This window comes from Hyperolius riggenbachi, chromosome 2 (genome assembly GCF_040937935.1).
Source record: "Hyperolius riggenbachi isolate aHypRig1 chromosome 2, aHypRig1.pri, whole genome shotgun sequence".
Lineage (NCBI taxonomy): Eukaryota > Metazoa > Chordata > Amphibia > Anura > Hyperoliidae > Hyperolius > Hyperolius riggenbachi.
In genome coordinates this window covers 114,594,701-114,613,243 of record NC_090647.1, presented here as the reverse complement: position 1 = coordinate 114,613,243, position 18,543 = coordinate 114,594,701, and the positions used below count along the sequence as shown (strand labels likewise).

Genomic DNA, 18,543 nt, shown 5'->3' with positions numbered 1-18,543 from the left:
CAGGTGTTTTATAAGACGGCACCTGGAGGTTCGGTAAGTTGTTTCTGCTGCATAAAAGCTCTGCAAATGTTATAGGTTTTGCCCTCGTTCTCCCCCTCAGACATGGTGGCTTGTTGAGCCTTCTGGATTCCTGAGTTATGGATAATGGGGGGTTTACTGTAGTTGACTACCATACTGTGAATACTGGTGGATCTAAAACGTCTGGCATTAAAAGCCTTAGTTGAGGCACTACCCTATTTAACCAATATGAAATGGTGAATGGAGAGGAGACATGCTTCCCAACAAAGGACTCCATGGCTTGCCAGGCATCACCTGCTTATTGGCGGGAGCAGACCCAGCTGCTTTATGGAATTGCCCTCAAAATTTGTCACCGTAAAGATCGCAGACATTTAGTTTGGTTTCTATACTCAGATGTGCATAACATACAAAAAGCAATAATAATAGTCTGTACTAGAAACACCTATTCACATTATTTTGTATACAGGCTTTTCCCTTGAGTCTGATCACTTCTCAGGAGCAAAATTATCATTTTCCAACCCCAAAATCCTTCACATCCAACTGATACATACACAGCACTGCTGCTTCCTTATTTGGATGCAGTTTTCCCATACCTCTCACTGCTTCCTATGAAAACTCAAGCCAGTGCCCAACCCTATATTTGATACTTACTCATATTCTGTGTCTGTGATTAGCTAGGCATAATTACTTACCATATATACCGTATCTAGGATTATCTGGTTATATGTCCTGATCTATATAAATCAATAATATATACTTATGTACCTGTGATTATCTGTTAATATGCTGTTGCATCCCTGTGAGTTTCGCTCCTGCGTCTAGGGCATTCTCAGAAAGTACACAACACTAAGAGCAATGAGATATGAACAGCTGTATGGGCAGTGCGTACATATGTGGTCATTTTTTGCGTTATTACACCCTGCAAAATGCATACTGGGAAAGCACCCTTGAAGTGTTCCAGAGACCTTAGAACCGAAAGCATTCATACTTATCCGGGGCTTCCTGCAGCCCCATAAGCACATGTGAGTCCCTCGCTGTCCTCCTGCGGTCTGCCATTCAGCCTCAATCAGCCCCGGTAACTGGCTTAGTCATGTCAGTCAGGGTCTTCTGCACATTCGCAGGAGGTCCACACAGACCGCGACTGATGCGACTGAGCCAGTTACCGGGGCTGATAGTGGCTGAACCGCAGACCGCAAGAGGACGGCGACGGACTGACATGTGCTTATGGGGCTGGAGGAAGCCCCAGGTAAGTATCAATTCTTTTGGTTCTAAGATCTCTGGTTTCCTTTAAGTTTTGCCTATTGTATTGCACTAGTCATTTAGCCCTTTACATAACAGGCACTAAAGAACAGTGTCACGCACACGTTCCCGCATCTGACCTGCGGAGAACAGCGGTACACACGGGAACCTAGATGCAGAAACCCGGCATCTCTTTTAAGTAGAATAATAATATAGGTACTAGTGATAATCGTCATCTGCGTCATTACGATTATGTGAAATTTTGCGTACATTTTTGCAATTAGAACCATACGAAATTATCATTTGGAAATTCAATTGTCTATTTGTAATTTTGCATAATTTTGGGCCAAATTTGCAAAAAAAGATGAGAGCAGAGAAAAGCTGGCTAATGTAAATAACACACACACACACAGGGGAGTGTGCATAGAGGGGGCATGCATAGCAGATCACACTGAAGAGTTGGCAGCCTTCCAGACACAGGATGACAAGTCCGACAGGGGAAAGATAAGCTGATTTATTACAGAGATGGTGATAGTAGAAAGTGCTGAAGTAAGCCAGAGCACATTATAATCGGTCTAGGAACCTGTAGAATGGTAGAAAACACAATGACATTTTTGTTACAGAGCCCCTTTAACAGCTACAAGGTATTTTTGAATTTTCTTTTTACTTATTTCCACTATTGTCCCTAACTTAGGCAGCAATTTTGGTGAGGATATCATGTTTGAGGGCTTTGCTAATATCAGCCAAAGTCGGCACAAAATTACACAAAAATTATGTGCAACAGCAAAATGAAGGTTTCTGATTACGGTTACAAGCTAAATTACAAATTTTCCAGAAATTTAGCATTACAAATCTGTATTATAATTGCAAATTACAATGTAAAATTACGATTATGCTAAATTTCTGCTCATCGCTATTAGGTACATTCTTTTTGAATTAGTCTGACTCTTCAAATCCGTGACCAGCAACTCTATAGACATAGGCCCAGTAAACACCTTCAATAATGGTCATCCAAAATAATAATTCTTGATCATTTTGGGTGGCCTTTCTCTGTACAAACAGTGAGTGGAGGGGAAAAACAAGTTGGAGTGTACTAACAATTGGGCATGGTTTTGCAGCATGTCCAGTCACTAACAAACAGTAAGATTTTAGAGACTGTTATAAATATTTTAGTAAGGTGCCTGAAATGACCAGTGGTGACACAATCTTAAGAGGAACTCCAGTGAAAATAATGTAATAAAAAAGTGCTTCATTTTTACAATAATTATGTATAAATGATTTACATTCTAACATTTATTACATGGTGACATTTTTACTGTTGGCAGGTGATGTAGCTGCTGCATGCTTTTTTGGCAGTTGGAAACAGCTGTAAACAGCTATTTCCCACAATGCAACGAGGTTCACAGACAGGAAACTGCCAGGAGTACCACGGTCCTCAGAGTTTCTTGTGGGAGGGGTTTCCCCACAATTTCAGTCACCCTGATGGTCTGTTTGTAAAAAGGAATAGATTTCTCATGTAAAAGGGGGTATCAGCTACTGATTGGGATAAAGTTCAATTCTTGGTCAGAGTTTATCTTTAAAGCTTGTATGAATCTTGACAAAGATGGTAGTGATAGTCATGTCTGGGAGAACTCATGGAGAAACATGTGATTTGTTTGATCAGCTGATAGATTTGCGAAGCTCTGATTTGCTGTGATCACATCTTTCTTTAGCACACGATCCTGACTAGCAAATCAGAGACGTACATATTTCTCACCTGATCAAACTGATCACATACTTCTCCATGAGTTCTCCTGGACATGACCAAGACAGATGGAACACAAGAATAGAAAGATACTGACTGAAAAGAACTGCCTTTCCTTGCTGACCTCACCAACCAGGAAATAAAGAGTTTCCTCTCTCTGTTTAGATATATGAAGTAGACACATGCTCAATTTACTTCAGTTCACCTCATAAAACAGAAATACACCTCTGTGACAGAGGTACAAATCATTCCGTTGAAGTGTTTGCAATTATCCAACAACACATGATCTAAATTCTAATGTTTAATGCATTGATCTGCAATTTCAATATAAAAGTTATGAGTACATCTGGATGAGCACGACCCTATAAAAAAAGAACATTATAGGTTTCTTTCGTAGCTCACATACAATTATGGTTGGTTCTCTCTTGTAAAAAAAAATAATTTAATTGTTATAACTTGCTGTAACAATCACTAGCAGTATGTAATTAAACTGTGAATTGTGAAATATCTGTGTGTATGCTAATCTGAGCACTAGTATCAGTTATGTCATAAACAAGTGACGTATGTATGGCTACTATATAGTAAAAATACTTTTTTAAGGGGGAACTATAGTCCAAATACACCCTTTGCTCGAATAGGTTAGCTATACCATAAGAACGTCTATAAACAATTTCATAGAGAGTGACTGAAAAAGTTAGTAGATTGGTTACAGTTCCTCTTTAACTCCTTACTAGTTACCTTACAAGTGACTGTTTTACCTCCCTTGCTATGTTCATTTTGAATTTAAAGCTGTTCTGAGTTGTGATTATTTCATTATCTATAACATCCTTTGTGATGTTAACCCTAAAATGTACCTGAAGTGCCTACTTGAAAATGTGTGTGCAACCAAACATTTTTAGTTTTTTTTTGTTTCATACAGTGTGGAATAAAATTCAAAGTAAAGAACCATCAAGCAATGTTTTCTGAATGATAAGCTTTTATTGAATGGTTCCAGGAAGTTCAGGTTGGTTAAAGCACCAAAGAGAGCAGAAAAAAGCACCCAAGATTTTGAAAATGAAAACATGAAACTTATGCAACATATGCAATCTTCTAGTGACCTCATTTCTGTAATCAGGAGATGTGACATAGTTGAATTTATTTATTAACAAAGTTTAAAGGAAAGTTAACTGCTGTAGCCCTCACAGCAGAATATATCTGATTGGCTGCTGTGGTTTAACACTGTGATGTGTTGGCTCTCCTTGGTTGGAGATTACTGCTGAAGATAAGTGCCCAAGAAAACCGAGTACATTTTCTGGTCATGTCAGACACTAGGGAAGGTTCTGATTTGTTATTAAAGTTGTGCAATTACCTGTACACAATTACAATGACCATTTCTTTAACCATTTCCTTACCAGCAGTCTCTGGCCCCTTAAGGACTAGAGATTGCTGTTTCACAAAATGGGGATTACTGACGTCATGCCGCACGGACCAACCTCTCTTGAGTTTTCTCCATGGATATATATTTTGAAACTTTGCCAATAAAATAATTTTAAAGTTCCTGCTAGGCAAGAAAATGATTAAAACAAGTTTGATATTACCTACTTTTTTAGTGCTTTTTTTAATTGCAGAGTGCTAAAAAGTTTTTTTTAATAAGATGAAAAATTATCTCTTGGGAGAAAACTCAAAAGAAAAAGTTACTTGGAACAGGGCCAATATATCTATTGGGCATTATACATTTTGTACATAGCTGCAGAAGTAACATGTTTATGGACAAAAAGGCTGCTTTCCTCCTAGACAGAAATTTTGGAAGCTCTTAGAATTTTCGGGAAGTACTGGAGGTTGTTGAAGTTTTAGATACGATCTTCACACTTGAGTTATTGCCACCTGCAGAAACAGAGGTGCCTGGCTTCAGATTATTTACGGAGAAGCTTCCACTGCTAAATCCTTGTCCGCCACTAACACTGAGACCACTTCCACTACCAAGTCCGCTTCCACCGCCAACGTTTAGACCGCCTCCAACGCTGAAACCACCTCCATAGCCATGGCTTGCTCCACTGCTGGCACTGTAGGATGAGCTCACTACAGCTGGTAGAAAAAATGTTATATTAGTCACTCATAGACACACACACAGATATATATATATATATATATATATATATATATATATATATATATATATATATATATATGGTATATATATTTTTATATTTATATATTACATAAGTATTACATAAGTAACCAATTTTAGATAACACTTACAGATGTTTACTGGAACAACACCTTCTCCAGCCAATCTGTAAAAAAAAAACACAGTAATTAATACATTATAATACATTTCCATAGAACTGACTACTTTTCCACAGTGCTTTATTAAGGACACTGAACAACTAGGCTCAGTTCACACTGGGGAATTGTGTACTCTGTAAAAACAAAATTGCAATGCAACAGAGGAGAAAATTGGCATCATACTGTACGCATGCATTGCGACACATACAGTGAAGCATACAGTCAATGAAAAGTATGCTTCGTCATAACTGAAAACACACACGTTGTCTGGTACCGCATGCCTTTGGATTCCACCACACTACATTGCTAACCAGCCAATGTGAATGTATCATTACAAAATATTTGGTGTTGCATCAGCACTGCGATTATATCATCAGACACAATCCGACGCAACACCCCAGTGTGTGGGTAGCCTTTATGTCACTATTATCCCTCAGATGAGCTGCAGGTCTTGCCATACCATAGAGTCTAATAGAGTTGGTAGCCAGGGCTGGTTTCTGTTTGTCAAAGCAAACGTCATAGGAAATTTTGCTATATGGGAATTGTGCTGACTGCTGGGGCTCAGCAGATAACCAAATGAGCAGCCACCAAAAACATAGTAGACAATGACTGGTTAGTTGTTTTCTCAAATGACATGTCTGATAGACAAATATCTGGGCATTGGCTGCTTAAGTACTTCTACGTAAATGTTAGCAATTATGTTGTGCTTTTATCAGGAACGGATCTAGACCAAGTTGCGCCTGGGGCAAGGTCAGGTTTTGGCGCCTAAACTGCCATTCCCCATCCAAATTTTGCTGCCTTTTAAAGAATTCAACAAACTGCGCCTGGGGCAAGATACCCACTTGCCCCCCCCCCCCCCCCCAGATCCGTCCCTGGGTTTTATCCTTTTGGACTCAAAGCACACATGAGCTGCAGCCGCTAAAGGCATGCTCAATAGTCTACCCTGCTGTATTATGGACTAGAGAGTCATGCCCAAGCACTGCTTGCTGTGTAGGTACTGGCTTCAGCTAGGATTTTAACTCTAGACACCTATGGCCAGGACAGTGCCCTTAACCAGTACACTAATCTATAGCATAGACACTAATCTATAGCATAGTAAATAGTGAATATACATTAGGGAGTGCAGACATTTGTCTATATTAAGGAAGGAAGTTGCAGGTTTGATTTTTAAATTCTCAACTGTGAGAAGCAAGCACAGAATATCTGACTTATCTACAACTTAAGTAAGTCTTGGTATTGCTATAGATGATACATGTATAAAGTCTTGAAACTATTTTAGTAGAGAACTTTTGGAGAACCAAGTGAATGAGTTTGTCAGGTGAATTGATTAATCATTTTCTAATTGGTCCATCCCAGTCATGTGATCATGTCAATACTTTTCTTCCTTGTGGGCTAAAATATGAAGCAGGAGTAACTACCCAATCATGACCACACCACACAAAGACCAAAAGATCAATCACTTAAGAAAATCAATCACATGCTGTTACAAGCAGTATATCCCCCTCAAAGAGCATGTCTGTAGAATACTTTGCTCATCCTTCCCTGTTACTATAAACTTGCAGCAGCTGCAAAGGAAGAGGGGACAGTACTCAAATGATCTGGGTGATAGAGAGCATGCTGGCGGATTCAACCGTGCACCAATGTGACTTAATTTAAAGCGGACCTGAACTCAGAACATCCTTTCTACTCTAAAAGATACGCAACAGCTTTATAACCTTTAAATTAAAAAAATTTCTTTGTTACAGCTGATACAAATCCTAAAATAAAGCTGCATGTTCTACTTCCTGATTCATGGAAACAGACATATTGTTAACATCTTGTGTTTTCAAATTAGTGTATCTGCCATCTCTGCCATGACAGTCATGTGACACAGGGGAGATATCAAATTACAACTTGTATCAGAATTTTCTTCCTACCATATTGGATGAAAATACTACACTATAGTGGGCTCTCGATTTTTCAATTGTTTTTACAAATTGCAACTTGTGATTGGACACAGATGAGGGGGAATTAAACAGGCTAAACACTCTAAATACATATCGTGTGCATTTTTCTATGTTTTTCTTCTGTCCTGTGCAAGAGTTCAGGTCCACTTTAACATACTTCCAAAGATAAATTGGTACTGTTACTAGAAACTTGCATTGCATTCAATGTTATATGGTCATTCATGGTAAATTAACCTATTTTGGTTCCTGGACGTAGTTTCTACGTCCAGGAACCATGCGCACTACCGCGCGCCCCCGCGGCCGATCGTGCGCATGCACGCGCACTCCCGGCCGCGGATTTGGTAGCCAAGGAATCAATGTATCGGGCTACGGAGCCCGATCATTGATTCCTCTCCCCCGCTGAAAAAGCGACAGCTTCTCTCGGAAGCTGCGCCTTTTCTGGCCGTTCCCTCTGCGATGAGTCACTCTAAGCGCGTGCTACGCTTAGAGTAACGTCATGTAAACAAACTCATGGCCGCCATCTTGTGGCCAAAAAGTAATACTACACCTGAAAAAAAAAAAAAAAAACAGAATTAACACACATTTACATTATATATCTATTGTTTACCTCCCACCCTCCCAAAAGTACCCTAATAAAATTTTTAGTATAAAAAAAAAAAAAACATTACAATAAAAAAAAAAATGTAAATATTTACCTAAGGGTCTAAACTTTTTAAATATCAATGTAAAGATGAAATATTTCTATATTTTTTTTATTTTAAACTTGTAAATAGTGATAGATGCAAAATGGAAAAAATGCACCTTTATTTACAAATAAAATATTGTCGCCATACATTGTGATAGGGACATAATTTTAACGGTGTAATAACCGGGACATATGGGCATATACAATACGTGAGTCTTAATTATGGAGGCATGTATTATTTTAAAACTATAATGGCTGAAAACTGAGAAATAATGAATTTTTCCATTTTTTTCTTATTCTTCCTGTTAAAATGCATTTACAGTAAAGTGGCTCTTAGCAAAATGTACCCCCCAAAGAAAGCCTAATTGGTGGCGGAAAAAACAAGATATAGATCAGTGCATTGTGATAAGTAGTGATAAAGTTATAGGCTAATGAATGGGAAGTGAACATTCCTCACGTGAAAACGACGGAACCTGAATGGGTTAATAAATCACTTATTTTACCTGCTCTCTTCTCCTTCCAGCAGTTTCCTGTAGGTGGCGATCTCAATGTCCAGAGCCAGTTTGACATTCATCAACTCCTGATATTCTTTCAGTTGGCGAGCCATCTCCTGCTTGGCTTTCTGCATAGCATCTTCCAGACCTGCAAGCTTTTGCTTGGCATCCTTTACTGCAAGCTCACCACGCTGTTCAGCATCAACGATTGCCGTCTGCAGCTTGGCACACTAGAGCATTAAATAATTAATTTTAGAAAATGAACCTGCTCATTGTATGGCTATGGAGATAAACAAGAGGCAAATCAAAACGTGAATGAAATATGAACTGCAAAAACCAATATTATACACCAACTCTAATTGTGGACAGCATAATAGGTCAATTCTGGAAAGATTTGGTCCGTATTTGTGTAAGAGTTACATCGGTATTAATACTGGGCTTTGAAATTTCAGAAGATGGAAGATTGCTCATTGTTTTACCATCCCAACAATAAGGTGTATTCATTCCTCATTAACCTAGGGCCAAAACTAAATAGGTCATAACCACTATGATCAAATTCCCAGGCTGTCCTCCGATCCCCCGACCTCGCCGAGACTTTCCTTAACATCAGGACCGCTCCTCTTCTGCAGGCGTGGTCGTAATTGCACAAGCGCAGTACGGCTTAGATGGTGCCTGAAGAGGAGTGCGGCTCTGATGCTCCTACCGACAAGCTGTTGTTGGTAATCTTCTAGAGGTCTGATAATCTTTTAGATAATGAATCAGTGATGATATTTAAATGACTGCATTCACTCCATTCATACCTGTTTCTTGACATTGTCAATTTCAGAGCGCAGTCTGGTGATCAGGCGATTTAGCTCAGCAATTTCAGTTTTGGTGCTTTTCAGATCATCACCATGTCTTCCAGCAGAGACCTGGAGCTCTTCATACTAAAACAAGAGAAGATTACAGTGTATCTTCAGGTATGGAAATAAGATCATATACATTTCAATGTGGCCAGTGATCTGTTATTATTGTTGTCATTATGTACTGTATTTTGAAACTTCTGCATCCATATAGAATCCCATCCAATCCTAAAACTTACAGCTGCGAATGGGCTTTAAACACAGCATGGGCACGAGGTAAAATAAATACAGCACAGGAATCCTAAAAAAACAATTGTAGGCACAAAACTTACCTTGGATTGATACCAGGATTCTGCTTCTTGGCGGCTTCTGCTGGCGATCTCTTCATACTGAGCCTTGACCTCAGCGATGATACCGTGAAGGTCTAGATCTCTATTATTATCCATTGACAAGACGACTGAGGTATCAGAGATCTGGGCTTGCATCTGGGCAAGTTCCTAAAAGGACAGCAAAATATGAATGCATACTTATTACACCATGAGGAAACTGTCTTTACTATAAATCCCTCTCTAGGACACCTTTAACACATTAATCTCCCTGTTGTTCTTCCACTGCTTAATGCCATGGAGATTGGACTGGCAGACTCCTCTTCTTAGACTCTAGAGCACAGCCGGGCAAACTATGCCCCATGGGCCGTACCTGCCCCATTAGTGCTTTGAATTCAGTCCACCCATGGAGGACCGGATTCCTCTCCTCCCTCCCTGTAGTGTTGCAAGTGGTGCGTAATGACAGGTTTAACTCACCCAATCACAGGGAGCCAGCAGTCAGATGCCACTGTGGCCATAGAGATCCACTGTGGAAAATACAATTGGGTGATTAATGCTTTCATTAGGCACCGCTTGCAACTCTGCAGGGGGGGGGGGGATGGAGGAGAGGAAAGGAATGTGGCCCACGACTGAAAAAGAGTCCCCTGCTCCTCCTCAACAACACTTCGGCTGCCCAAACCACCTACCCCATGCATCTGTATTGGACCAGATGAGGGTAGCTCTGCTTCTCTCTCCATTCTGTATATTGATTGAGAGGGTGGTAAGTGGTAATTTGGCCACACCAACTTCTCCCAGAAGGCAGCACTCTTCCACTAGACTCATTGGCCCCTGTTCAATTGACCTTTTTGCCTGAATTTTCCCCCAGGTGATATTTTCCTACCTTATCAATACAATACCTTTCAGGCCATCAGCAAGCAAGAAAATACTCAAAATAATTTTGACAGTACTTTTTCACCTGCTTTTTAGTAGTGTTGGTTTCAGAACATTCAGTTTCAGAACATTGTTATGAATTCACCCAAACACCACATTTCAGCACTATCTTCACTTGAACACTATAGTTCAGTACCATTGAGCACTGAACCTGCCGATAGGGTCAAGGGAGTCCACTATCTTGTGCTACACGGACGGTTTCTCGTGACTCTCTACTTCCTCCATCCAATGCCGAAACGAGGAAGTATGGGAGTCACATGAAATGTGCCGTGAACTGCAAGTAAGTGAACTCCTCCTGACCCTGTCCACAGGTTCAGTGCTGAAAGGTGCTGAACTGTGGCGTACAAGTGAATTCAGAACACTTTTCCGCATTCGAACACCAACACTACATTTTAGTACTTTTTCAGTTGCAAAGTGCAGAAATGTTATTTTATAGAAAACATGAAAAAGTGTCTCCTATGGTAGAACTCAAGAGAAAACCTTTATTGAATAAGGGGCATTGAGAGATTCTGCATGAATAGTGGCAGTTACATACATGCAACTGATAATATAAATCATATACTAAACAAATAGTGGGAGGAGGAAAGAGGCTACAAATAAATATGACAAAAAGACACGGAGAAACGAGGTGCTAACGAGGATTTATTGCTGATTTCACTTGCATTCAATTTTTTGTCATAAAAGTTTTTGTTGTGTAAAAACAATGACATTCAAGATTATAGTTATTGTGCATGAGAGGAAGGTGATGAAGGGGATGTGGGATGGGCAGTGGGTGCCGTCTGTTGCACGGCCTGACCACCGTTTTGCTGTAGTAGCTTCTTCGAGGCTTAGATGTGTATAATCTTCCATGTCATTGTTTTTACACAAGATGAACTTTTATGACAAAGAATTAAATGCAAGTGCAATCAGCAATAAATCCACATTAGCAGTGCCGAGCTTTTCACCGTGTCTTTTTGTCATTGCAATATACTGCCTCGACTCAGAGCACGGTGACAGACTGCACATCACAATCTGAGTCATCCTCTCCACGTGTGCTTATTTCTGTGTGCCTACCCACTTCTCTTGGTGTTGTAATGTTTAAATAAACTTTGCCTGGGTATTTTGTGTCTTACCGCTTCATAGAGAGCCCTCAGGAAGCTGATCTCATCTGTCAGTGCGGACACCTTGGATTCCAACTCCACTTTATTCATGTAAGCAGAATCCACATCCTAAACAAGTAAAGAGGAAGGCAACATTTTATGTCTAACGGACTGCTTTTTTATGTAATATAAACGTAAGCATTGGGTAAATAAGACATTTCCTCTGTACCTTTTTGAGAACCACAAAGTCATTTTCAGCAGTTGTACGTTTGTGAATTTCATTCTCGTACCTGTTAGAGATATACAGTATTTGATTTATTATATTTTTTCATAAAATTAACAAATAATTACCAATGAACGTGCCATTTATTCCTGTATATCAGGGATGTCCAACTGGTGGCCCTGCAGGCCTGATGTGGCCCTGTGCCGCGCTCACTTGCCCAGACAAGTTTTTGTGTCAGACCCCTTCCTCTAGCAGGCCCACCTTTTGCCTGTGCTTGGCTCTGCCCCTGAAGCCAGGACATTGATGCTCTGCTCCCTCCAGCCAAAAACATCTGGTGCTAGACCCCCCCCCTCCTGCTCATGAAGTTGGACAGCACCACTGTAAATGAAAGCTAAGCTTGAGGTGAGCATGTTAAGCACAGAGAGTTAGGTTCCTATCCTGCTCACTCAGTATGAGCTCTCTTCTGTATGAGCACTTGCCCACTGAACTAAATATTTCTATTCAGGAAGGAGAGGGATGCCCAGACCCCAACTCACCAAACAAATGCTCAGCTGCAATGACACAGGAGGCTGGGTGAGGGAATTACACTACACAAAAGAGGTCTGAAGGAGAGAAGAGAGCATTGGAAGCATATCTGTAACCATAGTTGCCGCTTCTCACTCCAGAGGTAGCTATGCTTTCCAGGATTCTTCCAATGCGCGCTATGGAGGGGCTAGGGTAGCACACTGGGTGCGGGGTCTGCAGGTCACTGCCTTTGGCCCATATTTTAGGCCAAAAGTGGGAGGTGGGCTTGACCATGGTAATATACAGTATTTTGAAATTACAATTATATTTAGATATAATTCATTATATCCAAATATATATATATATATATATATATATATATATATATATATATAAAATTCAAGTTGGACAGTATGCACTATTTTTAGTATAAACAGTGGATTAAATGATGGGTTAATAATCTTGTAAGCTGCCCAAGTAATTTAAAGAGGAATTTTAGTGAAAAGGGAAAAAATAAATCAATACATTACAAAGTAAGAAGTTTAAAGAAGAGAGATCAAGAAATGATTAATACTCGCCATGTAATTTGTTCATATTGTTGGATCCCCAATCAGCCTGCACGTAATAATCTTTACTACTGGCAGACATGAAAAAAAATAGACAGCACCAACTGCTATTTTCTATAACCATACCCCCTAACAATGTGGTAGGCTAAAAGTTTTTTTTTAATATAGATTTACAAATGCACAGAGGGAGAAACTGATTGCTTGGCAGTTGGAAACAGCTGTTATTTCCAACAATGCAACAAGGCTCACACCTGGGAACATCTATGCACCTGGCTATTTTGGGGACACGGTAAGTCCTGGCTACCTATACTAGGGACACCTATACACCTGGCTACATATACTGGGGACAGCTATACACATGACGTCATGACCACGCCCATTTTTCGCTTTGCACGCTGCACTACTCTATCTACCAAAAATGTTCTCAGACATGATGCCCCCATTCACATTTCTGACTGCCCCCTCATTTGCCTGTCTCGAACCGGCTCTGGTGTGAAATAACAGTTTTTTCCAACTGCCAAGCAATCAACATCTCCCTGTGTGGACAGCGGTGGGGAAAGGCCGAGCGGGGCGCGTCTGTGCGTGCGTTTTGGAGGGGGGAGGTTAGCGGCTATGGCCTAGCGCGTGTTTTTTTAATGGACGGGCCTTTTTACTAGTTACACTATAATCTTTAATATGAACATAGGAAGTAAAGAATGCCCTGTATAATATACATTCTTGATAGGGTAAGTCCTACAACATCAGACAGAGACAGACCAACAGGAGAAGCCCAAAGGCACAAAAAAAACTAGCGTCTTAAATGCATGCCACACCCTAAGTCACGCTTCTGTCACATACCTGGCAAATCAGGCATTTTTGCTTCAAATAATGTGTTCAACTTATATAATATATTGTAGCTTGGGGTCTGTTTACACATTATCTGCATGCACACTCACAAATGTGGATGATACCAACTCTTTACCGTAAATTATAAAATGTGCCCCAGCAGCAATTATTTCTTATAATGATGCACACGCAGCAATTAATTCTAATTTCCTGCTTAGTATGCTATTGCCTGTTTAGAAGCCAATTAAATTTAATAACAGCCTCCAGGATACAGTAACAACACCTTTTTCAGGATACAAACGTCAGGTACCTAAATCCAGGATTCACCAAACTCATTATATAGCCTTTCCTTGCTGACAAAAATACAAAGACTGTGAAAGCAGTGGTGTATCCGCAGTATATGGCATTTGCCTTGGGTCTCAAGTCCATTACACAACTTGGAGTGCCGAGTTGAGTTGAGTTGCAGTGCTGCTCTGTCCCCAGTGTTCTCCACAGTCTACCCTTATCCCTCACTGCAGAGATGGCAGCAGCCAACTGGGTCATTGTGTCTGCATTGCTCCTCACCCTGTGGTGTCATGTGATGCAGGGGAAGTGAGGAGCTTAGCAGATGCAGGAAACCCTGGAGGTGGACCTTTAGTGTGGAAACAGAAAGTGGGTATGGAAATATAACTAGCTCCTTTGCTTTCTCTGCATGGGGAAGGGAGACTCTAATATGAATACCAAAGCAGGGATCCACTATAACGAAAAGGCCTCTCATGAGAAGCTATCTGTCCCAATAACAGAAGGCTGTCTGCTACTGTGACCAGTCGAGACACAGAACATTTATATTGCGCTTTACTCCTGGCACACTCAAAGTGCCAGAGCTGCAGCCCATAGGGCGTGCTCTATAGGCAGTAGCAGTGTTAGGGAGTCTTGCCCAAGGTCTCCTCTCTGAATACGTGCTGGCTTATTGAACAGGAAGAGCAGAGATCTGAACCCTGAGCCCTTAACCAGCTATCTGTTACAGGGACCTATCAAGGGTTTTTTCTATTACTGGGGTCTGTTTAGTGGTCTCGTCTCTTACTAGGATATGTCTTGGGGGAGGGGCAGGGGTCTGCCATTTTATACTACTGCAGCCTGTCATTGATGACTTCTGCTGCCAAGGTCTGTAATTTGTGTTACTGAGATTTGTTGTGGGAGCTACCTTTTACTTGTGTCTATATAATGGGGTATTTCTATTACTGGGGCTGTCATTGGAGGCTTTCTGGTACTAGGGAATATCACAGTTGGCTGTTGGTTTGGGGGGGGGGGGGCTGTTATGGAGCTGCCTTTTACTGTGGTCTGTCATGGGGGTGATTTCATGGGGGGATTTCTGTCACTGTGGTCTGTCAGGGCAGCTGTCTGTTACTATGGTCTATCATAGACGGCTGTTTGTTAACCTCTTGATGACCAGCTAACGCCGATCGGCATAAACTGGTCGTCTACGGGTTACCATGGAAACGGCCGCTCGATCGAGCGGCCTTTCCATGTCAGTTCACGGAGGGTGTCTCGTGAACAGCCGGAGAGCCGCAGATCGCGGCTCGCCGGCAAAATGTAAACACGCGGGGAAGAAATCCCCGCTGTTTACATCATACGGCGCTGCTCTGATTGGCCAGGGATCGCCGGCATCTGATAGGCGGAAGCCTATCCTTCGGAGTTCCGTCCTGCGCATTACGGAGAGAGGGAGGGAGGGAGGTAAGGAGGCAGAGGGCGGAAATGGCTGCGGAGGGGGGCTTTGAGGAGCCCCCTCCGCAAAACGCAGATGGCCGGCAGCGATCAGACCCCCCCGGCAGGACATCCCAATAGTGGGGAGAAAAGGGGGGAAGTCTGATCGCCCTGGCATAATACTGATCTGTGCTGCGGGCTGGAGAGCCCACGCAGCACAGATCAGGCAAATCACCCCTGGTCGGCAAGTGGTTAATAGTGTCTGTCATGGGGGTTTATGTTTTCTTGTGCCTGTAATGAGGTCTGACTTGCTACTGGGGTCTGATTTGTCACTGCAGACATGCTACCTAGCTGAATTATTTGGTAAACAAGCTAACCTGAGTTTGATATTTTTATGACATTCCTGCCTGGCTTTAATTTGGGGAAAAATCCCCTTCTTATTTTGGAGAACATGTCTGTCTAATAATTACTTGGGTACGTGCTAATGCCTAATTGTTTTTTGGAGAGGCAAAGTGCCTAATTATGTTGTTTGGGGGAAATGCATATGTTGACCTCTGTCTATGTCATAACTGGCCCGCTACAACACCTGATTTCTATTGGTCATGCACCACTTCAGCTTGGAGATGCCCACTTAAAGTTGCATTGTAGAGCAGTGCTCTGCCCCAACTATTTTTATAGGGAAGGTCAGAGCAAATCAAAAATCCACTTACTTGGGGTTTCTTTCAGCCGCTGGTATCCGTCCTGTGCCCTCACCGCAGCTCTGGTGGCTCCCGGTCCTCTCTGGTGGAGAAGCAAACCTAGCAAAGTCAGCTTCCATGTTGGCTTCCTGTGCGCTCCAGAGTGCGGTTTACTGGTTCGCTGACGTCATCTGGACTGTACAGAGCAGACACAATAGTCCTGCACCTGCGCTGTACAGTCCAGATGACATCAGCGCGACTCTGAGAGCCACTAGTGCAGGTGCAGTAGGAATCCTGCGCCGGAGAGGACCCGGGACCACCAGCGGTGAGCGGAGCCGCAGTGAGGGCACCGAAAGGCTGGCAGGAAGCTGGAGGAAGCCCCAGGTAAGTGGATTTTTGATTTTTGATTTTTTTCGGATATGTACCTTAAATCAGGGCCTTAGGAACACTATTTGTTAATTGCTGTTGTAAGTTGCTGAAGAAAATGTGTCAGCACTTTATAAATGCATATTAATAACAATAACTGCCAGTCAATAAGCTTCCAGCTTAATTGGTCATTATTGAGTTGCTTGCATTTGCTACAATAGCTTTTACTTCCAGGGCCAGTAGAGATTTGCACGGACACGTAATTTCAAGATACAGAGATTTTACCCAGACAAAGCTACCGCTCTTTCTGCATCATACATAACTTTGTTTTAGTTTACTCACCTGGCCTTAAATTCTTCCACTGCATCTTGCATTTGCTTCAGTTCTCCATCAAGACGGGACTTATCACTTGTAAGACTGTCCAGCTGCCTTCGTAGTGAATTAATGTAGGCTTCAAAGAGGGGCTCAATGTTACTCTTCACAATTTTTACTCCTTGCTCTTGTAGAAGTTTCCATTTTGTTTCAAGAACTTTGTTCTGCTGTTCTAAGAACCTGACCTGAAATGTAAGTGAAACAAATCCACTTTGACTATACTGTACTTATACAAATTTTAATAACATCGTGGATCAAAGATAATTTTCTGGTAGTTGGGAACCATATTAACCTTGGTTATACAGTAGATTTTATATCATTCTACTGTATATTATGGTCATTATGATACAATACCAGATTTTATTGACAAGTGCCTCTACGTCTTAAAAAATATACTGCTGCAGCACCTTATGAAAGGTCCAAGAACATGAGGAGAAGTAAATAACACTGAAAAACTTTCTTATAGAAGTATACTCACTTTGTCGATGAATGATGCAAACTTGTTATTAAGGGTCTTGATTTGTTCACGTTCTTCAGTGCGTACTTTCTGAATTTGTGGGTCAATTTCCAAATTGAGAGGCACTAATAGACTTTGATTGATAGTAACTTGTTGGATTCCCCCAGGTGGACATACGGGAAATCCAGGACCGCCACTAAATTCTTGGTTAACACCAAACCCAGAACCTGCTCCAATGCCTGATCCGATACCAGCTCCAAAGCCCAAGCCACTTCCAAAATGTGACTGAGGTGCAGTGGCAATGGATATTTTTCTGCTTCCTCCCAAATGGTAGAGACTTCTGCTGCCTAAGCCACCAGAGCAAGCCACTCCGCTACCATAACCTCCACTGCTGGAATGCGTGACCGAGGCTGAACTGAAGTTTCGGTTTGCTCCAGATGGAACAGCGGAAACAGAACTGAATCCTGATCTTGTTCCTCCGGTTGAGAAGTTAGCTCTGTGTGCCTTCTTCATAGTTTTTAGTTCCTAAGGATGAGCTCTGAAGAATGTGTTGATGGCTCGGTGACAGCTCTGTGAATTGGTCCCCTTTTATCTGTCTAAGAAAGTGGGTTTGGTCACAGAGTTGACTCTACATCATTGTTTCTCAATAATGGGTTTGGTATGTCTCCCAGCAATCTAAACACTGAGCTCATCTGATTAACTCACGCCTTGTACGTATTAAGTGCAGACAAATCTGCTTGTTAGTAAAATGATTGACCATTTCAAAATTCTATTTTCAGAAGACAAGAAGAAACAGGAGAGCTCTGAAGAATTCCTAGAAGCATCCGAAAGATCCCACTACAAAAAGTAAATAAATAAATGTGCAGGTCATCAGTTTTCATTTTTGTAAAGAAAATGCAATGTAGTATAAAACAACACAATTGTCTAAGTGTCAGTAAAGCCAAAAATGAAGTAAAGTGATGAATAAAAAAAGAAAATAAATTAACCTAAAATTTTAAAGTGACTCTAAACAGACATAAAAATGCAATACTGAACTTACCTGGGGCCTCCTCCTGCCCCCATAGCCCGTGAGGTCCCTCGGCATCCTTTTTTCCCCTCAATTCTCCCGCTGGCCGCTCTGTTAACTGCGCGACTTGGCTAAGAGTCCCATGCAACTGTGCATGCATGGCCCGCACCCGCGCACCCAACTCAATCCCGCACCTGTCGCCTATGCATGCGTGTTTCATTCCTTTAATTACCACACATACGCAGAACTCTCATTGCATATTTATTGTGTTCAGGGGGACTTTAATTACAGTTCTC

The 18,543-nt window shown here is 41.5% G+C and overlaps 1 protein-coding gene across 1 annotated transcript; it reads right to left on the bottom strand.

The window, feature by feature from the left end:
- Window positions 1-3,997: 3,997 nt before the first annotated feature.
- Window positions 3,998-17,881, bottom strand: LOC137545712 (keratin, type II cytoskeletal 6A-like). The gene is made up of 9 exons (XM_068267246.1): window positions 17,263-17,881; window positions 16,755-16,969; window positions 11,798-11,858; window positions 11,602-11,697; window positions 9,566-9,730; window positions 9,192-9,317; window positions 8,401-8,621; window positions 5,240-5,274; window positions 3,998-5,065 (listed from the first exon to the last, which is right to left on the bottom strand). The coding sequence occupies exons 1-9, from the start codon at window positions 17,752-17,754 to the stop codon at window positions 4,794-4,796; spliced, it is 1,683 nt and encodes a 560-aa protein (XP_068123347.1). The 5' UTR covers window positions 17,755-17,881; the 3' UTR covers window positions 3,998-4,793.
- Window positions 17,882-18,543: the final 662 nt, after the last annotated feature.